Source organism: Acipenser ruthenus, chromosome 33, assembly GCF_902713425.1.
Source record: "Acipenser ruthenus chromosome 33, fAciRut3.2 maternal haplotype, whole genome shotgun sequence".
Taxonomy (NCBI): Eukaryota; Metazoa; Chordata; class Actinopteri; order Acipenseriformes; family Acipenseridae; genus Acipenser; species Acipenser ruthenus.
The window spans coordinates 2,245,966-2,272,281 of NC_081221.1; the positions used below are offsets into that span (position 1 = coordinate 2,245,966).

Sequence of the window (26,316 nt, forward strand, 5' to 3'; positions counted from 1 at the left end):
TGAAGGCCACTTCTGACCAGACTTCTCCGGACAGTAGATGGGTGTACCAGGGTCCCACTGTTTTCTGCCAATTCTGAGCTGATGGCACTGCTGGGCATCTTCCGATTGCGAAGGGAAGTAAGCATGACATGTCTTTCATCTGCTGCAGTAAGTTTCCTTGGCCGACCACTGCGTCTACGGTCCTCAACGTTGCCCGTTTCTTTGTGCTTCTTCAAAAGAGCTTGGACAGCACATCTGGAAACCTCTGTCTGCTTTGAAATTTCTGCCTGGGAGAGACCTTGCTGATGCAGTATAAATACCTTGTGTCTTGTTGCTGTGCTGTCTTGCCTTGCCATGGTGTATGACTTTTGACAGTTAACTGTCTTCAGGAACCTCACCTTGTTAGCTGAGTTTGGCTGTTCCTCACCCAGTTTTATTCCTCCTACACAGCTGTTTCTGTTTCAGTTAATGATTGTGTTTCAACCTACATATTGAATTGATGATCATTAGCACCTGTTTGGTATAATTGTTTAATCATACACCTGACTATATGCCTACAAAATCCCTGACTTTGTGCAAGTGTACCTAGAAGAATTGATGCTGTTTTGAAGGCAAAGGGTGGTCACACCAAATATGGATTTGATTTAGATTTTTCTTCTGTTCACTCACTTTGCATTTAGTTAATTGATAAATATAATCTATTAGCATGTCTATTTTTGAAAGCATTCTTACTTTACAGCATTTTTTCACACCTGCCTAAAACTTCTGCACAGTACTGTATGTATATATGTATGTATATATATATATATATATATATATATATATACGCAGAGGGATATATGTAGTATAGTACTTAAATGTGGATGCCATTGGATACATGCATTCACTTAAACACTTGTCAGAGTGGTGCAGGTTGTTCCAATTAAATTTCTTTTTGCAAAGCACTGTGGAATCCCACATAGCACCATAAAATACAGTATTCAGCTCCAATCCATTTTCAAATGCAGGTAGATAATGAACTTCAATATACTCAACAACACTGCTTTAATATCTCCCTCCATATTTATTTGTAGAATTACAGATTTTTTTTATTTTAATTTGAATCTTCCCCCTCCATTATGACAGAATGCTAGCCCCTCAAACAGACTAAACACATTCTTCCAAGCTGCTTTTCTATTCACCGTACTTACTGTACACTCAACAAATCTGACAGGTTGTTTGTGCTAGTCATTAATACAATTAGTGACATCACAGCATTGGTCAAAGGACTTCAACAATTCATAAAAGATGTTTTTTTCTTTTCTGTAAAGTCTTAACTTGATTCATAGCAACAGTGCATAAAAAAAAATCTCATGCTATTTACCACAAAATAAGATGACACTATTGGGAAGGTACTGTATTGACAATAGTAATTACTGATTGATTACATGTTGAAGAAAACACATTTAAAAAAAAAAAAAAAAAATCCAAAAAAATCAATTGTGTGATTTGGTAAACATGTTCAGACTTTTTTTTTTTTTTTTTTTCTTTTCCTCATAGATCCCAAATGTTACATTTAATGCTAAAATTACTTACTGGTAAATAATGACTGTTAATATACTATGTATATACTATAGTTTTGTTTTACATACATGATTGGAACACAGTATAATGTCTAAGCTAATAATTATATCCTGTATTGTTTGCTTCATAATAATAATAATAATACTAATAATAATAACAACAACAATAATAATAAATCTACAAGATTGCCAAGTCTGAAAGGGAAAGAGTACCACCCTGACCCTTAATTTGGGGGGTAATAAATCACTACATGCATCCACCACCGGAAGAGGAGGTAAAGCAGAAGTTCATATAATATATTAAAAAAAGTGACTTAAGACATAAAATTGAATTAGTATTTGTACAGAAAAAAAAAGATGATGATGATGATGATGATGTGGTGGAATAATCCCTCCAGCCTATGATCGAAGAGAAATCAAAAGCAGCAAAAAACAAAAAAAAAACAAAAAACAAAACAAAAATCGTTAGCTGCTTGGTCTTAAGTGCGATTAGTTAGAATGGATTTCAGTTGGATTTGTTTGTTGTTGTGTTTCTCTCTCTCTCTCTCTCTCTCTGGGATGCCTGCTCGGTTAGGGGCTGCAGCACTGGCTTCGGCTTTGTGGGCTGCTGTTCTCTTGTAGGTCCACTCCTCGAGATCGGCTCGCAGTGCCAGTGGCACTCTGGGGCTCATTCTTGGGCAGCTTCTTGGCTACAAAGTGGAAACAAAAACATAGTGATTCAATCAGTCAAAAATACAAGGGGTTGAATATCTCAGTGTAACAAACGTAGCATAACGCACAGATACTATACAGCTAGTTTATGCCTCAAGAACAGGAGGCGAAAAAAGAGAGCTGATCAGTGTAAATGGTCTGTGATTCATGTGCTACCCCTTATAAAAGTTTCCCATAGTAAAAGCATAGCAAAGTGTAATAAAGCACAGTGAAAGCATGGTAAAAGCACAGAGGTATGGTGAAGCATATTAAAAATATTGCAAACCAGGCTTTGACAAATGCACAGTATAAGCACAGGAAAAGCATAGTAAAAGCCACAGTAATCTTTCACTGTATAAAGGTTATACCCCCCCCCCCCGATATGTATTCTGCAACATATATAAGCTGCATCTCCTTGTTGAAAGACAGTTGTAGTCACAGTAGATCTGATCAACTTTAAGAGGCAATAGTATCAGTAAGCTTTTGGTGGGTCAAATGTAATAAATAAATAAATAAATACATACATTTTTATATATATATATATATATATATATATATATATATTTTTTTTTTTTTTTTTATTTATTTATTTATTTAGGGCAGCAGTGTGGAGTAGTGGTTAGGGCTCTGGACTCTGGACCGGAGGGTTGTGGGTTCAATCCCCAGTGGGGAACACTGCTGTTGTACCCTTGAGCAAGGTACTTTACCTAGATTGCTCCAGTAAAAACTGTATAAATGGGTAATTGTATGTAAAATAATGTGATATCTGTATAATGTGATATCTTGTAACAATTGTAAGTCGCCCTGGATAAAGGCGTCTGCTAAGAAATAAATAATAATAATAATAATAATAATAATAATAATAATAATAATAATAATAATAATATATATGCATTTTGCAACAGATTTCCCTGACAAGGCTCACAACACTACTGGCATTTGCGACAGGTTTCTTTACAAATTAGAGAGGATACTGTACCTATGGCCATAAATATTTCATTGACGTTCATTGCAGTCTTTGCGGAAGTCTCCATAAACAGCAAACTGTTGTCATCTGCATACGCTTGCGCTTCCTGAACAAAAGAACCAAGAATATTGGGTCAGACGTATTCATAAAATGAGAAGCACATTTGAATGAAACCAAAAGATGTCTAACAGGTTTACCTGGAAATCCACAGCTCTCTTGTTTGCAAGGTCAGCCTTGTTGCCTGCCAAAGCGATCACTATGTTAGGACTGGCTTGTCTCTGAAGCTCCTTTACCCAGTTCTTAGCTCGTGTAAATGTATCCTATAGAGACAACACACACACGCGCACAACACATGTGAGAACAGAGATATTTATTTAATCTTTATTCAACCAGGAAAGTGCCATTGAGATTAAAATCCATTTTTCAAAAGGAGACCTGGTCAAGAAGGTGGCATGTAATAATAATAATAATAATAATAATAATAATAATAATAATAATAATAAAAACAACACACATGCACAAATTCAAATGAGCACAACCGATACAAACAAATTAATCAAAATTGCAAGAAACAATTTAGAAGCATCGGCCAAAACAAAAACACGTCTCGACTACATACATACTCTAGGCAAGACTGATTGCCACCGACTCAGAATTCAAGACATCATTATTATTATTATTATTATTATTATCATCCTCATTACTACCTGCAACAATTACTGTACGATCTCATCAAAACAGGAGATATAACTTGTTTATCAAATTGCCATTTGTATTCTGATGCGTTCTTTGAATACGTACTGTGTTAGTGATGTCATAAACAACGATGGCTGCCTGAGCCCCTCTGTAATACATCGGCGCCAGGCTGTGATATCGCTCCTGCCCGGCCGTGTCCCAGATCTCAAATTTTACCGTTGTGTCGTCCAAACAGACTGTCTGTGTAAGGAAGGCAGCTGAAAGAAAACCAAATGCCATTGTCAGTCAAAGGGGCTATTGTTTGGTCTCTTGCTAATTTTTTTTTTTTTTTTACAGACTGGTAGAAACCTTACTGAATGTTGTGTTTCCATTTGCCAAAACGATTTAATCTTTTTCAGCTTGTGTGTTATAAATCACAATATGTTGTATACAATCGCCATCCTGAGTGAGTTGTTAAATTGTGGGATTCATTTTTCAAGCAAGGTACCTTTACTTTCAGTTGCAGTTCCTTTGCAATTTTAGAAGAACTGCTTTTCTTTAAATTCAAGTCAACTTGACACATTTTGAGTTGCCTACAGTTAAACAACCCTACCAGATGTCAGTATCATACAGAAAGAGGTGTTTTTTTTTTTTGTTTTTTTTTTTAATTTAGTAGTCCAATTAATTTTTACCCTGTGTTTTCTCTCAATTTGAAATGCCCAACTGTATTTAGGCCCAGCTCACCGCTACCACCCCCGTGCCGACTCGGGAGCGGCGAAGACATCTGCTTCTTTTCACTATGTAGGCTCAACATGCAGTCGACCCAGAGCTACAGCATCGGAGGACAACGCAGCTCTGGGCAGCTTGCAGGCAACCGGCCAGTCTACAGGGGTCGCTGGTGCTCGTTGAGCCGAGGACACCCTGGCTGACCTAAGCCCTCCCCTCATGGGCGGCGCTCAGCCAATTGTGCGCTGCCCCCTGGGAGCTCCTGTCCACGGTCGACAGTGGAATAGCCTGGACTTGAACCAGCGACGTCCAGACTATAGGGCACATCCTGCACTCCACGCGGAGTGCCTTTACCGGATGCGCCACTTGGGAGCCCCAGAAGGAGGTTTTAAATATGAAATGTGACAACCTGGATTTCAAAATGTGCCAACAGCAATTACATAAATAAAAAACCATTGCAGGTACACACAAGAGTAAAAATGGGAGTCATATGCTGAATCATGACCTAGATGGCTTGATTTAAAACTAAGGAATTTTAAAAACAGCTGATGGAACAAAGATCAACCAGTCAGTTAACCTTGTGGGTAATGCACTGTTGCATTTAAAAAGTTAAATACAGCAAAGTGAACCTAATCTTTTACAATTGGCCGTTCAGCAACTGCAGTCACATGCTCTGTTCACGATTGAGCATGGTAGCATACATTTCATCCCACTGCTGAACTACTTGCAATCTTTGACCTGCTGACAATACGATCAGACAATAGGAGAACTGCTGACTGCTTTCCTGTTTCCTTGGCAAGGAACGATCGGAGAGTTTCCTTTCACTGATATGCACAGCTACGATCTTGGCTGCTCTTTCACACAGTTTAAAGAAGCACGGTTATATCCTCTTCACTGAAGACACACTAACATATCACCCGGTCTCAGTTCCAGGAACTCCACATCCTTTGGCAAAAATAGGATTGCACAGTAGAGCAAAAAACACAATTTTATGGTCTTAACAGTAGGGATTTTAGGGCATATTTAAACACGGGCCACTGTTTTAAAAGCAAAAAATGACTGATCGGGAACAAACTAAGTTTGAAATAGCAGCATTTTATATATCAGTAACAGTGAGAAGTCACCAGTAGCAGTCTTTGAGAGCTGTTGTTTACCCTTCGAAAGCTGTATATTATTTGTTGAATTGTAATACTCATTAGAAGTTCATCCCTTATAATCCAGGGATCCAATCACTGTCCAGGTGGCCCAGTCCATCCCAGGTTAGTAGGTACAATGATAATATTAACTACTTCAGGTGTCTGGATGGAGGTTTAATTGGTTCAATTAAACAATTTAGAACAGGGTTTGGAACAAAGACCAGGACCAGTGGAAGGGCCAACTTCAGACATCCTGATAAAATAAACATGCCATTTTGAATGTCAGGATTCAAAGCATGTAACGTCAGCTCTCATAACAACCCACATGTACAGGGAAGTGGTTTGGTAGAAACTGAAGCACGTTTTCAGTCTTGATCGCATTGAGCTGCATAACAAATTTACAGAGAACATAAACCAAAAACAAATAAACACACTGATCACTGTAGCACACCAAGAATGTGAGATGTGAGATAGTGACAGAGTACAGAGTACAAAGTCCCGCCACCTTACCCCCGATTGTGCTTTCTTGGTACTCGTGGAACTGTCCCTTGACGAAGCGCAGCACCAGACTGGATTTGCCTACAGCGGACTCCCCGAGAAGTACCAGTTTGAACTGGCAGATTTTGTTTCCAGCAGCCGGCCCGTTTGATCGTGCCGCACCTCCCCGACCCGCCATGGCCAAAGTAAAGTGGAGGAGCTCCTTTAAATAAAGAACGCTGGATGTCCAGGAGGCCTGGAAACGCGGAGCAAGGCAGGGGCTCTGAGGCAAAGAGAGCGCGCTCCACTGGAAGACCTGTGAAGTAAGGAAAAGGGTGGTAAGTATCCCACTTACATCTTGAAACATATCAAAACTGACAGCCCTGAAGTTTTTGGATTTGTGAAGCATTTGAACTTGCAGCTGATGTGCTGATCTGGTGTTACCTTGCAATAAATAATGTACCACAAAAAACAGTTTTGTTATACGTGGTAATGTTAACCCCAATACTGCCTGGATTACAAAGATGTAATTTGCATACAGCTAATACTGAAGGTCATGTTTTATTTCCAGCTTTCATTCAAGCCAGAACATTCTCCAAGGGTTATATTTATAATGTTTTAGATTTCACTGGTAAAGCAATGCGCACCAGCTCACACCTTCATTGGAAAAAATGTTGCATAGTCATTTAAAATCTGCAATGCATGTCACCCCCTTTTTCTGCATTGTAATCCGCTTCAGTGCTACAGAAAAGGAAAAAAAAAAGTTACTAAATGCAGAGGAAGCTACTGTGTTTATTCATGGCCGGAGATATTAATACAGCTGGCCTTTCCCCTCACCAGTGCTGACTAAAGGAAACACAGCAGATACGCACAATTCATCACCCAGACAGCTGTTCAAACCACTGCCGTTGCACTGTCCAAAAACAATTCTTTCTGTGGTGCACTTATAGAGGCTTCTCAGGTAGCATCCTATTACCATGACCCTCAATGTACAGTACAGTCCCCATGTGGTATTTTTGTATGTCTGAATGCATGCATGCAGTTTGATCCAATCCTAGTTTTGCTTTGAGTCTGATAAGACACACCCGAGCTTGTTACCCAAGCACACTGGCTAATCAAGCTTGTATTAAAACCTGCAATTGGTAAAATTGCAATGCGATAGGCGCCTTAGTTCCATCCCTGCAAGGTACTGTATCAAACCCCTCAGAGCAAAATTATGATGCCTAGTTTAAGTAGCAACCTGTTAACTCCTGTTACAATCTCAGCCCATTGTAAACTTAAATAAAAATGGCAACGGCAGAGATTCTATTAAATCAACAGGTTTTTAAAATAGCAATGACAAACAGAGCAATAAGGGAAAAAGTGAATCAGCCATCAACCCTACATCATTCCTTTCACCCACTCCAAGAACTGAACTGACAGGAAGGATACTAATAGCGGATGTTTAAAACAGCATAAAAACAATGCACAGACTTGCATCATCAGCCACCATTAGCATGGGTAAGGAATGGATAGTCATGTGGTCTCAAAGACGTTTTTATCAACGGAAGAATCCCCCTATTATTTTGACAAAGAATCTTGGAGCTAAAACAATGAATTTCTATTATCTGACCAAGAATATGCATCACTTCACCCGACTTCATGGATGTTATTTCTCATTAGCATAACTACTGTACTCCTGACATTTTTTTGCTTGCAGCTATAATAGACGAATAATGCATTACAGTTTGAAAGATATTCAAGTTGAACTGAAATACTGTGCTGTAGCATTTTAATGAGACTGTCTGTGTCTGAGATTGAAAGTGGGAGTAACATTTATATATTTAAATACCACAAATCACAAAGACTGACATATCCATTTTGCAGAAACTGTACTGTAATGTAATGTTATTTTAATGTAATTCTTTGGGCGACATATCCTTGACGTCTGTAATACGACAGAGTGAGTTATGAGGAAACCTACATACCTAAAAAACTGGATTTATGACACACACAGCTTAACTTGAGCATTCATGATGGATTTAAAAATACAGAAAGAAATACTGCCTGTCATTTAAAATAAATCTACCGCTCTCCAGCTTTTATCCTAATTCTCTGGAGAGAGGGCTTAAATTGCTCTCCCTATGGATCAAAAATGTAGTTCTGATCCAAAATCACACGTTAGTCCAGAGTTAAAATTATACCTTGTCTTCAGTCAATGCAATTCTATCATAGACCAAAACCTTTGTATGAAGCAAAACGCATGCAATTTTACTGTTAACAGGAATTATAACTTTACATTTTCCCCTACCACAGATGCATACTCCCTGTAGAGGGATACAGAGGGGGCATGCATCCTTTCCAGGATACTGTGTAGTTTGTATTGATTTGTGTTGGATTACTGGTTGTCGCAACTACTGAACAGCAACAGTCTGAAGATGATTTTTTTTTTTTTTAATGCTAATTACATCATTTAGCACCCCCGTCGCATCCCACTGGTGACACAATATTTTTGTTCACAAATCTCCTATTATCATTGAAATCAGTATTCGCTTCATTTTTCCCACCCAGCTGAATCACCTGTGTATTTTCTGTCTGAGATTAGAACTGTGTTCTGCAATTTATATACTTTAAAGTTATTTTGTTGTTCTATTTGAATTTCCTGTTTTTTGTTTTCCTTTAAAAGATCTGGAATGTTTTAGTTTAAACAGTCTATTTAACTAAAATCAAACCTAAATGAAGTTGTCTCTTAACGACAGTAGGGATATCTTGTCTCTGATGATTCCTCATTCCTACCATACAGTAGTTGATTCCCATTTGGGGAGGAACCATGATTCCTATTCTTGTTGGCATATGCCAAGACATCTCACAAGATGCAAATGTCCAGCTAGAACTACTGGAATGCAGCACACTTCAATGCATGTACGGTCATTCTTTTTTGTTGGTGTGATGAACACTGTACAGATAAACATAATTCTGCCATGACTGGTACTTCATTGGACTGATTATACCCACAAAACAGTATGAAGCCAAATTCTCAATACAACACGAGAACGAAAAGCAATGAGATATTTTACAGGCTAGCTGGAACAGCTCTCTGTGAGATAACATATATGTTGAAATACCAATTCATGTTAAGGTAGAGAAAAAATTTAAACAAGATGTCTTATCAATGCCATCACTCTAGTTTTAGTTCCTGAAAAAAAAAAAAGAAGTCACAAAAAAACACTGGCTACTTTATGTACTATAAGAACAGAAACAAAAAAAAGTTTAGAAGCTCAGGAAAAAGGATTTAATGAAGATCTTTATGAGGAGAGAAAGCAGTTATCTGTACTATTGATGTTCAAGCTACGTAACATGTTTAGTGTTATTCTGATCAGACAGCATAATGACTCATGAGACTAAATTGACCACAATGCATGAATGCAGTCAAGGCACAGAAATTCAACATCAAAAACAAAGAAACAAATGACCAGAAATCAATTCAAATAAAGAAGCTGTAGTCTGTCAAACATGGACAGGAAAACACAGCATGGTACAAGCCAGTAGACTCATTTAATATTTAAGAAGGACGGTGGTGATAAAGTGATCGGGTGATATAAAAGCTGGCATCCAGTGGCACTTTAATGAACACAGAGTACTGTATTTTTTAATTGATTACCAAGCCTGGTTGCTAATGATGTTGTCACAGCTTACAAATGGTTCCCAGAGGTTAAACAGGGTACAGCGTTATGCATTTTTGATGCGGGAAGGCGTTTCCACTCTCCATTTTTTTTATACTGGGTGTTCAATGTAAGAAATCTACTACGTTGATTGCTATTTGGTTTCTTACTGTCCAGACACCCATTATTGGACGTCTCGGCTCATGGTTTAGCTATTGGGTTTGATCCAACGCCTGTTTTCTTGCTTAGGAATTTCCTCTTTCGTTTTCCTGCATTGTGTTGGAGGATTTAATCTTGCTGCTGTCTCTTGTACTTTCCTGTTTCCCTGTCTTGCCAAGACCACCAGGTAACAGAAGCTTTAGTTCTGAAAAAGTCTACCATGGTAAAATACAGCAGGCTAGTTATAGGTCGGTGGACAAAAATTAAATTCCATACACTATCTCCATTGACATGCTGTATGCATCTCAATTTCACCCACCACATTGGTTATTAGGATTGAATCGGTGAGTATTACTTTATTACTGGCAAAAGCCACCCAAAGTTTTGACAGTTTGGTTTCTCTTTCCGAGTCTTCATTCCTGTCTTCATTCCTTCTGCCCCTGTACAGAAGTTGCAAAAGTCAAGGACAATAGTCTAGTACAGAGTAAAATAACAGAACAATTAAACTACATTAGGAGGTTAAAAGCCTTTACGGTTCAGATTTTCTCTGGACCTCTTTCTTACACCTTGCACTTCAAGTTTTGTGAAATAGTTTTGCTTTAGCCACCACAAGGACTTGCCTGGATTAATATGCACTGCATGGGAATCGCTTCCACTGGGATGAGTTTCTATTGTTTTTTATCTCCTAGAAACTTTAATGTTAACGGCCTGGTGGCAGGCTGGTACAGCTATACAACTTAATTGGCAAGACGCAGCCACCTGATCTAATGGAAACAAATCCTTTAGTGATAAAACTCTAAGCAAACACTAGACCATTTAATTATGTGATTTAAAGAAAAAAAAAAAATCAATGCTTAGAATACTACCAAGTTCTTGGTCGCTTTGACAGGGCTGTGTCTACACAAAACAGCATTCTATCCATTACTAACATTATACTAATCTCACACTTCCAGTAGGTTGTGTTTTACTGTTCATACAGAACCAACCTGATAATCTGGGCGACCATCAAGACACAGATGCCTGGAATCAAAGTTAAATTCATAACTGGCTTTTTTTGAGATCCCATTAGCTTTTTACTTCTTAAAAAAATAAACAATGATCTTGTGAACTTGGAGATAGTACCCTTAGGGCAACACACCCATTGAAAGAATGACAAAACCTGTGCACACCTACCTTACATAAACCCTCTCTGCTAAGTCATTGCATTGGTATTGGTGTATGGCCAGATTTTCCAGACAACACAATTTACAGGAAACATAAACAAGCCTGTATGCCAGCGATTTCCTTGTAACCTATTACAAAGAAATAGAACAACTCAAAGTAGAAATGTCAGAAAAACTATATTAACTACAGTATACACCGTAGCTGAGCTTTTAAAAGGTAGCCAGGTTTCTTTAAAATTATAGATATGGCTGTTGTAACCTGTGGTTAAATAGAACTTTTACTTAGTCAGAGTAAGTCAACCAAGACACAGTAATAGTTAACTATGAGACATCATAACCTGTGATTTAAAATAATCTGCTGTATTAATTATATCAAACAGTGACTCAAATAAAATGCACTTCATCATTCTTTTATAAGTCTTGCCTGCCATTGCCCCACACTTCAAAAATATAAAGCATATACTGTAGTACTTTGGAGGGGGTCGAAGAGAAAGGATCCACATTTGGTCTGAACAAATCACGTTCTGATTCAACACTGAGCGCAGGTCACCTTTTCAGGGCTTGCTGTGCAATGAGACGAAAAACAATAGAATGTCTAAATTAGGCTTTACTGTACAAATGGAGATAGGTTTGCCTTTGCTTGTTTAAAATAAAACTAACCTGTATCGGGGCCCCCCTGCAATTCAGCTTTACATTCATAAGAGGAGGGGAAACTCCAAACCAATTATTAATTTGCTTTCATCTACCACCAGAGCACAGGATATGCAGTTTTATTTTCGCACATGCAAGCTGGTTTAAGGCCTGAACAAACTGGCTTTGCTGTTAATACCAATCTCGAAGCGTTAAAACTGAATTGACACAGGATTGATTGTATCTAAAACTACCCAAGGTCAATTTCACTGTGGATTAACAGGGGAGGAAAGTACTGTACTGTATCTGTTCACTGGAACCTACCATACTGCCCAGTGCTGGTTAAACTAGCTTGGGAAAGAAATAATGAGGTATGTATGTATATATATATATATATATATATATATATATATATATTCATTTGGCACACATATCCCACCTATTGTTAATGTAATCTATTTCAAAAACGTCACAGCGGCAAATTACTGTAACTGATATACTGTACAAATATTGTTATCCAAGGTGGATATTTTATGCTTTCCACTCCTTACCTACTTTATTTATTTATTTTTTTAAATGTTAAAAAAAAATCTAAATCTTCACGAATCTAGTTTACCTTTGACCCTGACTAACCTTAAGCAATTCATTAATATACAATTTCTGTCTGTATGTCTAATTCTGAGCAAGGAAAATAGTATATTTAGTAAAGCCTGAATAATCACAATAGAAGCATACACAAATTGACATTTTAATAAATATATATAACGTTGAAAGTTTGTTTTTTTGGCATCACTCCGTCAAAATGAAACCTTGGCGCTATTTAAACTGGTAATCTAAACAGTCTATACCACATGGGTTTGACCACTTTTATCATTGCCTTACCAGAACTCAGGAGTTGCCCACCGTAGCATACACACTACAAAGGCCAATAGCATTTTATCATTCAGAAGTTCACACATCTGACTAACCATGCAGATGTGTGGCAATAAAGAGTGACATTCACAGCTTGTTCCACGCACCACAACTAGCCCAAAGGACTTCTGTACAAGTTTCTTCATCTTCTGAATGAAACAATGACCTCTCCTAAATGGTAAAGTGGAGAAAACCACAGGGTTCTAAACAATTTTATTGACTGAATGAAGGCATGTTAAGACTGTTCAGTTTTTAAACAGTTTCCAGAGGTCTCTCCGCACTAGGTATATACAGTAAACTGATCATTTACAGTCTTGTTTACGACATGACCTTAATGAACCAGATAAGAAAATAATCCCATCAAACCAATACAAACACAGGTGACTTATTACCGTGTTCACGAAACACAGTACAGAACTGAACTAGCCTTAAAACCTCTTGCTGCAACTTCATTTTGGGGATGTCTCACTATGTACATATTTACAGCAACAGATGTTTAGGCATGTAAACTATACATAACTATACACTAATTGAGTAATTATGCAAATTTTGAGCATTTATATATTTTGTAGATTTTTAATAAAATCGAAATTAGTAAATATTTCTTGCCAGCAAACCCAAATATGTCAAAAAAAGCTGAATAAAGGGAAACCAAATACAGAGGTTAACTGGATTTGAACACGAATGATAAAAGGAAGTTCTTTGAAATACAAGAGCTGAGAAATCAGCTTCATGTGAAAACAGACATTGTAAAACAATGAACGTCACAATGTAAAACATTTAACCCTTTCAAACACTACCGTCATTTTTATATAACAACTGACAACGTGAATTGGATCACTTTACGTGTCTGTTCTTTTATGTGTTTTTAGTTTGAGTATGAAGAACTAAAAATAAGCTGAATATAGGGGAGCCAAGTGTAGAGGCTGTGTGTGAATTTAGACACTTAAGGCTCTTTCATACCTAGTTTGTTTGGAGAGGTTAATTCAGTTAACATCCAATTTCGGTTTGTTTTGGCAGGTGTGAAATGTTAAATATTTGTTTTGCATCAGAGTGCGCATTAAATGAAGGGATTAGGATTCACTCAGAGGTGGTCTCGGTTCGATTGAGGGGGAACTAATTTGTTTCCTCCTCAAAGTCAGGCAGTGTGAAGCCAATCATGTTAGAATTCACAACGCAGCACAAACCAAACCAACTGGTGGTGATGCAATACATAACCTACAGTCCACAAACTCTGTGTTTTTCATTCTGTTTTATTATATTTTAGCCACCGGATACGAGTCAAGTTATTAAAAGAAAGTAGGCATAGACATACTGTTTCTCAAATGATGAGGCATTTCAGACAAAAGTGTGTCAAGGCAGAGAGACCATGTAAATGTCGGCGCCTGTGTGAAACGTGTAGAGTCTTTCTACATATTTATTATTTTTACATGTTACATATATAAATGGCTTGATCTGTCTCGCTATGCAGCTGTGCATACTTGGCCTCTCTCTCTTTGCCTTGACACACTTTTGTCTGAAACGACTCTTCATTGACAACAGGGTTATTTGCAGAGCGGTAATGTATCATTACAATATGATCCTATTGAGAAAAGAAAGACTAATAAACAGGGATGAGTAGAGACTGCTAACAACTTACAGATGTCAGACTGATGACAGTGGCAGTGCAACAGCCAACAGAAATTCAAAGAAAACGTCGCCTTTCAAAACGTCTCCTCCTTGCACATAATCTAGCACGAAAACTTCGGCGTTCCTCCATAATACCCCCACTCAAGTGTGATTACAGCTGAAGGACCCAGTAAAGCGAACCTGAATTCATTTGGAGGTGAACTGCAGTTAGTTTTTGGGTGTGAAACCAATCGAAGCAACATGGCAACATTTTAGTTAGTTTTGAGGTGAATTCAAAACCGGATCTTTATAAACGAACAAGGTATGAAACGGCCCTTACTGTTCCATCCAGTGCGCTAAAGCCTGCTTGCTGGTCTGCGATTATATTAACAGCTAAAAGGTGTGATTCCACATCCTCCTTGTTCTATGCCTTACCTTGGCAAGCACTTAGAGTGCCCACCCTACTCAACGACTGTAGCATCTCTGTGAGCATTTCAGATTGTTACAATGGGAGTGTACAAGCAAAGAATATCAGGAATCGAGCCTAATGCCTGGTATAGCAGGCTTATATTAAGAGATATCCCATATTGACCCTCTGCTACATGTTTCTCATGTTCCCCTTCCACTAAATTCTATAGTAGTAGATAAGCCATACTTATACACAAGTCACTGTGCTTGGCTGTGCACAAATAAGTATTTTATAAGAATCCTACTCAAAGCACCCAACTGTGTCAAGGCCTGAGGGCTATGATTCTGTTTGAGAAACCAGTTGAAGTACTACCTGTAAACCTTGACTATCAAATGCTGTACATGTGGTGACAACTGAGTTCACTCCAAGGCAGGGCCATACTGGTGGGGTGGAGTTCAATAAGTGTTTGGTATCAGCATTTCTTCAGAAAATAAAAAAGGTCTCTATTCTCAAACTCTGCAAATGCGAGTTAACCTCGATTACATTTATGTCATGAGGATTTTAAAAGTGTTTGGGAACAAGCCTTAGTTTCATTAAAAAATAATAATAAATAAATAAATTGCATTTAAATAAATATCCTAGAACTTGCATACAGCTTCCAACACCTTTTTTAAATAAATTCCCATCCAATTCCTTTTACAACTAGGTTGCATTGAGCAAACATGCATACTTGTCAAAGAACACAAGCAATTGTATAAGTTGTAGATGTGTTTGACACGATTATATATATATATATATATATATATATATATATATATATATATATGCTCAATACAACCTTGCAAAAACACTGGACAGTAAAAACAATGACGATTAAGTTATTTGTTTTAGTTATAAAACTGTTGGGATTACTTCCTACGTTGAATAATAATGTTTATGGTACCAAGAGATACACGTATGACTTAGCTGAAACATTTCGTTACACAGTCACCTGTGTAATCTATATTTACTCCATTTTTTTATTTTTATTTTTTTAATTCACAAATAAAAACACGTAAATGTTTCTAGGAGAGGAGGAATGGGCCATAACATTTTTTTTCTTCTATCTTGTAGGTTTAACATTTTCACAATCCTTACACAAAATTCTAACAAAATACACGTAAACACACAAACAAAATAATAATTAGAATTAAAAAAAAAACAACAACTAACCGATATCTAACAGGAACATGTATTATTAATAATAATGACACACACCTATCTAGAACTGCATTGTTTTCACTGTCGTTTAAAAAACACAGAAAATACGTAGCTCGGCATTAAAACACTAATTCCAAAATTAATAACGAGAACTAAAAACAACTACACCATAGGTATTCGGCGTCGTTGTAATAAAATATAACACATACAGGTCGACACAGACCACAGACAAGTACCCAACCCTATCGCCTGATCACTGTCTGGAGTGCAAGAACTAATCTAACAAAAAGAACATATTTAACCACTTATCGAAGCCGTATGTTTTTATTTCAGTAGGAAAGTGTGTATATTTAAAACTGTTTTAAGCGGGTATTTTTTAAAAGATGTAACATATTTTGATTGAGTAAACCGCAAGAGAACCCGGTCATATGATTTCAGAGAGCAAAAACCTCCAGTCCAAAGAATTTTTCTAGACATTGACCACGGGACATTTTATTCGGTACACCGTTGTCAATAAAAAATAATACTCACTGGTTCTTGTTATAGTGAAGATGCACTTGTTTAATAGTTCGTGTTCTCTGTTTCCGCGATTTCTGGTATTTTAATCTTTTATTTTTTGCTGTTTCAGTTTCTCTCCTTTCTGCCACAGATCACCACAGGCTCCGGCCTTCTCTTCTAGGATTCTGGTACTTCCTGGTGCTCGATCTCGGTGACAGGTCTAAAGACCAATCAGAACGTGGATTCTGGAGCCGCCGCAAAAACGTAGTTCTATAATTTTTTTCCTACGCATTAAAATCCCAGTGGCGTCATGGGAATTGTAGTTCAGACCGTCGGTTGTTGTGTGAGTTCTGTAATGCTTATTTGGAATAACGTGTTTTTTTCTAACGTGTCTTTTCGCAGGGGCGGCTAGACGTTTAGGAAACACGTTGGTATTGAAAATTAAACTTTTAGAAGTATATGCAGAATTTCAATATTATTATAATTTTGATTTTAATAGTTGATATAAAATGGTGTTACATGAATATTGTAACCCTTTTTTCTTTACAATACAATAGCTTATACAGAATTATGTTCATGTGTCAAAAAATCATTAAATAATATTCGTTCTGCCATGTAACCTAGTTTGTGCAGAGCATTACACCACGTGTCAATGAACCACAGGACAAGGGTACGTGCTCAGTTTTAAAACTTACGGTTTTTGGATCACAGTATCATGTAATTGTATTGCAAAAACGTGTGAACATTTTAACAATATCAAGCCAAAACGAAAGTGCTTCAATTTGCTTCGAAGTAATTTCAAAGTGGTTAATACATAATAGATTTGCAAGCAGTAAAATCTGCTCGGTGTTATACGGTGCAGAAATAATGTATTTTCATTTTGTTTATGGACTTTGTGATACCTGCACGATGGGTGTTTTCAGTAATAGTATCTACAACGTGTATCTAACAATCAACCATTTTGTTACAGACTTTAACAAGTCTGGCATAAACAATTTTGGCTACTTAATTTAACCCTTAAAAACACACACACACACACACAAATTTTAACATTAAAAAGGACAGACCTACTACAGTAACAGGCGCAGTTTACAGTGCCTCTGTGTTTCTGATCGCATCAGATCAATTCCAGTTTTTCTAAATCCCTTGATGGAAATGCCCGTTCTACTTTTAATGTTTTCAATTCTCATATCCACGCTGATATCTGACACATGATTTCCCTTGTCCAGCGCCTCTATAACCTGTTCTAGAGTTGTCTGTCCATGGAAACGAGGTATTAGACAGAGAGAAGGAAACAAAAATACATATATTATAGTGTTTAAGGATAATACGTTATACCAATGACTTATTCTAAAGATCTAATGTTTTTTCATATGGATGGAATTTATTCCAATAATAATAATAATAATAATATTTTAATTGATTGTGAAACAATGCATCTAACAATGCCCCCCTTATTACAGAATCTATGTGTTGGTTGTAGTGCCACTGCTGTATTACAATCATTTGGCTTCTACAGTTTTAAAGCAGTGCTGGGTTGGGAGCTGTGTCTATGGCTACAGAAATCACTTCACTAGCAGCCCAGAGTCCTTTATGCTGGGCGTACCTGTAGTACCAACTTCTGTCTCTTTGACACCATGCAACACAGCTTGCTGTGACAAATAAAGCACCAGGAAGTATCATTTTCTGTAGTCGTTTCCAAGAAGGGTAGGCAAAAGGGTGGGGTCTGGATAGTACCATGGAAAGCCCCAAACTTTCTGAGCACCGGCATTGTATACTGTAGTGTATGACCAGTTACACATAACCTGATAACATTTTACCCTTCCCCTTGTATTTTTATAGGTTGGGCAAACTGAAGACTTTTAATGTAATTAGCTAGGGCACAGACCATAACGTTAGGTTATTATCATGACTGTGGTTCACTGTCTTGGTTCTTTACCTCCTAAAGCCCCCAAACCTGAATATTCAATACCAAAAAAAACACAATAAATGCAAAAATCTATAGCAGAAAAAGTAACAAGTACTTCTCTGAGAATAGGCTCTCCTGTCAGGTCAGTTTCTTGAAAGGAAAAATGGGGCCGAGATCTGTGCAAGCAGTCCTTTATACCCTCGGGGGCGGGATTGACTGCATCACAGGCTCACTGAGCAGCTTTGGTATAGAATATTCAGGTCTCTGGTCTTTAGGATGTAAACACCTATTAGATAATGGTTACATATCATACTTGAAAGGGAACCACAGGAGGATAGTCTGGCTGTGTTGTAACTGGCACAGAGGTCTTTAAGTGTTTCCTGTGTTAGCATGTTGTTAAAGCCTGTCAGAGCTTAGTTAATCATTATAATGCATTGCAAAAAAGCATGATTAAAGCCACAGTACAACATGGAAAATATGTTAAGAAAAGCATTGTAAAAAAAACAGTAAAAATGACCATGCAGATTTTATAGGATACACTTTTATAAAGGGTGATTGTAAACTTTCAAAGGTTAGAGATATGTTGAAACAATGGAATCATAAGAGTCTATAAGGGAAGTAGGTTTTAAGTGTATCAATAATTTATACCATGTAGCATAATCTAGGATTACATTTTAATTATGGTACCACGATTCTTACAGCAGCTTTTAAAAAGTATGGTAATAAATAGCAATAAGACTATGATATAACTGGGAAAATTTAATTCAATCACTACATACAATACCAGAATAGATGGCGATGCCATAATTAAAATGTATTGTCCCATTTACTCCCCACCCCCAAGAGTGAGACTGTGTTGTTACTGCCAAAGTATTGGTACTTGTGTATTAACATGACACACACATTCAAAGACCCACCCTACCTTGATAAATCTCAGTAGGGTTTGCATTATGAGGCACATGACTGTCATTTAACAGTAGAGGGCAGAATAGCCTTGTCGATGCTGTACTGTTCAGTTAATAGCAGAGCAGGAGGTTGTATTGTAGCAATTATTATTATTATGTATTATTTGTTTATTTAGCAGATGCCTTTATCCAAGGCGACTTACAGAGGCTAGGGTGTGTGAACTGTGCATCAGAGTCACTTACAATTACGTCTCACCCGAAAGACGGAGCACAAGGAGGTTAAGTGACTTGCTCAGGGTCACACAATGAGTCAGTGGCTGAGGTGGGATTTGAACCGGGGACCTCCTGGTTACAAGCCCGTTTCTTTAACCACTGTGCTATTAAAATAGACAGCTGTCTGTTGTAGAAGATAACCCTTTCAGTACATGTTAGGGATTTCAGGCCATATTTTCAATTCATGTACTCTATTAATTCCTATTAATGTCTGTACCATGGCAGCCACACATCTACAAATGTTTGCCATTCTTTGAAGACAGGTGACAAAATCGCTATTGATTTACCGGTGGAATCTGCAGACTGGAATAAAGATCCTGCTGATTACCCCCCTCTGTCATGTCGCTTTAAAACTCCATGATTCTAATTGATCTTTGCTTTTACCCAAAGAAGTGTGACACAATATGATGTTTAGACAGAGAATACAAATTAAGTGCAGTATGTCTGTCCATGGTTCAAAAAATAAAACAACGGAATAATATGTTGCCAATGATCATAAAAGAGAAAAATTGTAAAAATTGTACTCAGTGGAGGCAGTCACACCAAGTAGTAAAGATATTATAAGGCATGCTAATGCTTTAGGAACCTATTACAGGTTTCTCCCAGTATATCAGCTATACCTTTTAACTTGCATTTAGGAATTCACTGTGTTGTGCAATGCCCCTTGAATTATGTGTGAGATTATTTCTCTGTGCAAGTGCTTGGACTAAATACATATAGCACATGTGCCCAACTGTCAATCTCATGGATGCTTTCTGTTAATTCAGACCCTTTTTATATATTTATGTCCAAGGTTTTGAACATTTATGATGTCATCAGTGGGCTAATAACTCTCCCAACTTTTAAAGTATATTCCACCTGCTATCTACAGGTACCTTCAGAATCGTTGATATGTTTTAAGGAATGACTGATGTTTTAATTCTGTATACGATTATGAAAAGCAGCTACAGATTCAAACAAAACTGTTTATACAGCCAATTCTTCCTCTGAAGCTCCATTTTGTACAGTACCAGATAAGACAGGACCTCCTAATAATGTCCTAATGCAATAATGTCCTAATGCAACATGTCCACTATAATACCATACCAGACCAATCTCATTCATACAGTGTCGTTCATGTGCAAACATGCCAGAGCGCTTTACAAAACTACACAGCAAGCCAAAAGAGCTCCAAACTGCTCGCTAGTAAAAGGACTAATCAAAGAGATCTGTGTTTTGAGCTTAGATTTAAAAACACTGACAGGCTCAGCATTGCGGATAACATTTAGAAGTGAGTTCCAAAGTGAAAGAGTTTGAAAACTAAAAGCCATCGCTCCGTAGGCTTTTAATCGAGTTCTTGGAATAACCAAGATGCCATAATTTAACAATCTCAAAGTGCGAGCCGGTTTATATGGAATGAAAACCCCAGTGTAAGAAGAGTGAAAAATGAACACAGCAGTGGCGATGTCTTCTCGGCTGAAGTCAGCTCTTTTATATCACTGATACCTTGGAGAGCTGGGTTTCCAGCTCCCTGTACGATTGTGATAAATAAGGCAAGTCTCATCCATATGCCCTGTCAGCCTCTGAATAATTAGGGTGCCTTCAAGAACTGTCTCTGGGCGGCAGGGAACACATTCATCATCCAGTGTGCAGCAGCACCCCAACAATCTCATTGCAGAGGTTTAATGGAGTACATCAGGTTATTCAAGATCATTCAAAGAGGATATTCAATGGAGGGGGGAGCCAGCATACTGGATTTCATCCTGTTAAGCATTGGTTCAGGCAAGCATCTCCTCTAAACTTAAGACATTGATTGCTCAGTTATTAAAGCATCTAGCAACACTCAATTTGTAGAAAAAAAAAATAGTTTAATGAAGTCACTGGGGGTTGGTGGTAACCATTACTCAAGCATGCTTGAATCAGATGGTCCTCTAGCAATGGCACTAGCAACCTCCACACCCCCAGAGTGGATGAGGGGTTAAAAATATTCCATTGAGTGCAGTGGATTGAGATTGAATATGGTGCAAGGAAAGGCTGGCAACTGGGCTATATTTTTAGGTTACTGGTTTAATCGACAATCGAACTGAAGGCTACCTATTACCTTAGAACTTAAGATTCAAGACCTTTTGCAGTTTAATAAAAGAACTCCCAAACATTTTCCATGTGGATATTTGTGGCAATTTAGTACCACCACTGCCTATTATTACAGAACCATAATGGATAAGAGGCAATTGTAATCTGATGCAATCTATCCCAGAATATCAGTGGCGAGAACTGCTGCAGTGAAATCCATAGAGATCAGTGTCAGAGAGCAGTGTGTGTGTGTGCCACATGACCATGGCTTGTTCTTGCCTTAGGGACCAATTAGAAGTTACAGCTCTGGCCTCAGTGCAGTCAGAATTGAGAGTATGCTTCTGCAGCCACTGGTGTACAGTTGACTTACAGTAAGTTGCACTTGATTCAAAGAGAAAAAGCCTGGGAAATAATATTATCAACAGTAATGTGAGCCTTGCTATTACACCTCTAAATGTGCTGAGATCAGGCCAGGCTACATAGCTCACTTGTACATCTTCTGCAAGCCCATATTGAATATGCTGTAGGATGTATCTGCTCCTAATCTCCCTCATATGCAGTAAACCTGATGATTCATTTCAGACGGCACTGAAAATAAAGCCATCAGGGTTTGTGCTGCAGCATGTATTGTCACTGCCTCTAGCAAATGGAAAAATAGGGACTTTTTTAACAGCTATTTCTAGGCAGAAAAGAAGGGCCAGATTGACTAACCTTTTGAACTATGTTGCAATTAACCATTTAGGCATAGGAACGGTTACAATTTTTAATCTTTCAAAAAATGTTGATTTAAAAAAAGAAAAAATCATTGATGCAGTGCAAAAATTATCATTTGCGTTCCTGTTAAATTGGAATTCTACCAGACTGCTAATTATTTTTTTGTTTTACATAAGAATGAAGCACATTAGACGGAACCATGCATGTATCAGTGTGCTACAGCATCCTGAACTACTGTCCAAAAAAAATACTCCTACGCTTTTCCTGTATAAATAATTATTTTGGATATGGCGTATATATTTAAAGGTGGCTTCATTTTCCCAATTAAGCCCTAATATGCTGTTATTGAAAGAATATGCTCAGCAATGTCTTTGAGACAGCTGGTGATGGTTAGATTAAATTACAGGGAGCAGATGTTGTATTTTTATCACACGGCTGAGCAATTAAATCTGGCATTCTCTCTCATTTTATCAAGGAACCTGTAATTAATGCAAATATGGAAGCATTTCACAGCTAGTCAGTGTTGATACTGAGAAGTCGCGAAAAAAAAGGGGGGACATTAGCTCTTAAATGAAGTTTTTAAGAAAGTGTTTACCCTAAAGAATAGATGGAATACCCTACCTTGTGCAAACTTGTCGAGTACTTATAGGTCTCGGTTTTACAACAGGCGTTTAAAGCATGATTCGCACAGGACTCAAAACCTGGTGTCCTCAGATTTGGTCAAAAGCAGAGGATGTAACCTTCCAGATGTGGATTACTTTTTTTATCGAGTCGGTAAATTCAAAATGAAATGTGATGTTCTGGCCAGAGAAGGTGCTTTTGTGCATGATTATAGGAAGCTGTGTGGTCCAGTGGTTAAAGAAAAGGGCTAGTAACGAGGCGGTCCCTGGTTCAAATCCCACCTCAGCCACTGACTCATTGTGTGACCCTGAGCACTTGTCCTTGTGCTCCGTCTTTCGGGTGAGATGTAATTGTAAGTGACTCTGCAGCTTATGCATAGTTCACACACCCTAGTCTCCTGTAAGTCGCCTTGGATAAAGGCATCTGCTAAATAAACTAATAATAATAATTTGTAAACAATGAACAGGTGTAGTGTTAGAAAGTGGTACATAGTCAGAATGTGGTACGTGTACCAAACATTGTCCTGTGTAACGTCAGAAAGTGCTACACTGTCAGTTTTTGGTACAGATGCAATTAATTGCGATCTGATGGGTGTTTTCCTATTGTCAAACAGAGGTACATTTACCATTAAGTATACATCATTTTTTTGCAAACTTAAACTGGAAACAGACAAAGAGATGAGAAGGATAAATTCAATTAAAAAAGATGTAAAAGACCAAAAACAGCATAACGTACCAGATTTGAATGGGCGCTTCCCTGCTTTCTGAGCAGAAGTTGTTAAGGCATGCGCGAGCAAGCGCAGTGTGCTCCATACCACTTTTTACCACTTATCTGAAAATAACACTACACCTTTAAATAACTAATTTCATTGTACCTTATTTTCCAAAGTTTACAATAACCATTTTGTCCTTTGAGTGATATGTATTTCCTTACATATCTTCACAGGTAAAAGCATTCGTAAGTCGCTAATTATGTTTAGTATTTTCGCCCGTCTCCAGTTTGGTTATGCCCAGTCGTTGTGTTTTACTGAACTGCAGAATCTCAGAACAGATCATACCAATTTTAATATTATATTATTTATGGTTTATTGTGAAGGCTGGTATTGCTTTGAGGTGAATACCCTGGAAATGTTATATCAATTGTAACATAACACTGACATAGTTGATTCACACAGAAGTAAAAAGACACAGGACGCCTGAGTTTGAAATTTCACAGACGATCCTGATGTCCTGTAAAATAATCGGAGGACCTCTGGGAATTTTCTGGGATAAAAAGAAATGGACAGTTTGCAAACCCCTAAAACCAGCCCCCTAGCTATGCCACTGCCTACACATGCTTAGCATTGAACATCTGTTTGTTTGTTTGTTTATTTATTTATTTAATTCAAATTATTTTCAGGACTAGCAGCTCATTTTACAAGAGGTTTCCAAGCTGTCAGCTGGAAATTGGGCATGAATTCAAGAAACATATCCAGCACAGTACAGGAAGATTGACATCATTGGAGGAGAGAATACTCAGTACAAACTGAGCAATTCCTTCTTTAAGCTAGGTGTGTGGGTGTTCCAAAGCCTGTTTATTTTTCAGATTTTCAATGGCTCGCCTGCAGCAGCGACGTTGTCATGAAAAATTTGGCCCCCCCCTGGATAATGGTCCCCCCGGTCTATTTTTCATAGATTGAAATGAAATATATAGCGTTGCAGGATGAATTACATTTTTTTTTTTTTAAATTAAGTATTTTTTCCCAATTTAGAATATCCAATTATTTTCAGGCTCAGCTCACCACTACCACCCCCGCGCTGACTTGGGAGCGGCGAAGACGAACACACGCTGTCCTCCGGAGCGTGTGACGTCAGCCAACCGCTTCTTTTCACACTGCAGACTCACCAGCGTCGGAGGACAATGCAGCTCTGGGCAGCTTACAGGCAAGCCCGCCAGACTACAGGGGTCGCTGGTGTGCGGTGAGCCGAGGACACCCTGGCCGACCTAAGTCCTCAACCACCAAGCGAGCGGCGCTCAGCCAATTGTGCGCCGCCCCCTGGGAGCTCCCGTCTACGGTCGTAAAAACGGTCTGAAACAGAAAGATGGTTTAACAGATGTTGTTATATCAGTGTAAATGTATAACAACACCTGTTAAATGATGCATTTTGTAATACAGGCCGAGCGTGTGCCTGCATAAGGTTCAGTTAATGGCTGCTTTTACAACAGAAAAGGACATACAGTCATACCTTTGTCTGGTTGCCAAACCTCCCACCTGTAATATAACTGATAGCATTACTGTCATGGAAAAGCCACAATTTTGTTTAAAAAAAGTAATTTTAATGCAGAATTTATATGGATAAAGTAATGCAATATAACAGCTATGTCAAATATTGAAGCAGGTTATATATTTAAAGTTAAATGTGAACAACAACAATACTACTACGAATACTAGCGGGGAACATTTTTCATAGGGTGAGCTATGAAAAATAGTCTGGGAGGGTCCGTATTTCATGGGGGACCAATTTTCACGTGACAACGTCACTATATTGACCTTGCCAGGCTTTTAATTCAGAGTAATTCAACATTAACAGCAAAAAACAAAAAAAAAAAATTGAATTGTACCACGTGAAGTTTCCTATCTAAATAAAAAATCGTGAACGAACTGTTAAATCGTGAGTTGCTCAGTGATTATTTAAAACCACTGCATCCTCCACATAAGGCAGTTCACCTTAACCTACTATTCCATTACCAATTCAAAACATGTATAGTTTTTAATTTAATTCACATGAAAGTGAAGGACATTACATGAATCCTTATCCACTCACTACTGTTTTAATTAAACTGTGTTTTTGGTAAACAATTTTTCACTTTATGTTCCCTGAATTAATGGAGCCAATTACAATTAAAAATAAATGTATTCTTTTTTCCAACCTTCTCTTTTTAATTAGATTGTCTTGCACATTATATACAGTAGATCTGTGGGTTTATTTCTATGTCCTGGTGATGAGGATAACCCCTTGTGGAAAAAAATATAACAGTAAACTTGAAAGACAGATCTATCATTTGAACAGGGCTCTCAGAAAACCATTTAGTCCTCTTGAGTTTCATCAACAAAATTGAGAGTGCTGTTCTGTAACACAGTTCCCATCCCCCGGGTTCAATTATTTTGTCCCACGCAAGTTGCACGGTTTCTTGCAGATGTTACTCTGTAACACAGCTAACGCATAACGTTTTGATGTGTTGTAACTCATCGCCGCTCAAGTATAAAAACAGGAAACAACGTTGTGTAACCTAGTAGTTGCCCATTGCCTTTTTATTTAACTTTTACTAACTAGGAGAGATCCATCGAGATTAAAATCACTTTTTTCAAGGGAGACCTGGTCAAGAATGTGGCATAACCTCTCCCCCCCCCCAAAAAAAAAAATCAATTG

At 37.8% G+C, this 26,316-nt stretch overlaps 1 protein-coding gene across 1 annotated transcript; it reads right to left on the reverse strand.

The window, feature by feature from the left end:
• Window positions 1-1,022: 1,022 nt before the first annotated feature.
• On the reverse strand, window positions 1,023-16,682 carry LOC117433222 (ras-related protein Rab-5C-like). The gene is made up of 6 exons (XM_034055298.3): window positions 16,466-16,682; window positions 6,246-6,528; window positions 4,000-4,151; window positions 3,396-3,518; window positions 3,211-3,304; window positions 1,023-2,230 (listed from the first exon to the last, which is right to left on the reverse strand). The coding sequence occupies exons 2-6, from the start codon at window positions 6,409-6,411 to the stop codon at window positions 2,112-2,114; spliced, it is 654 nt and encodes a 217-aa protein (XP_033911189.1). The 5' UTR covers window positions 6,412-6,528; window positions 16,466-16,682; the 3' UTR covers window positions 1,023-2,111.
• Between the last annotated feature and the right edge of the window lie 9,634 nt (window positions 16,683-26,316).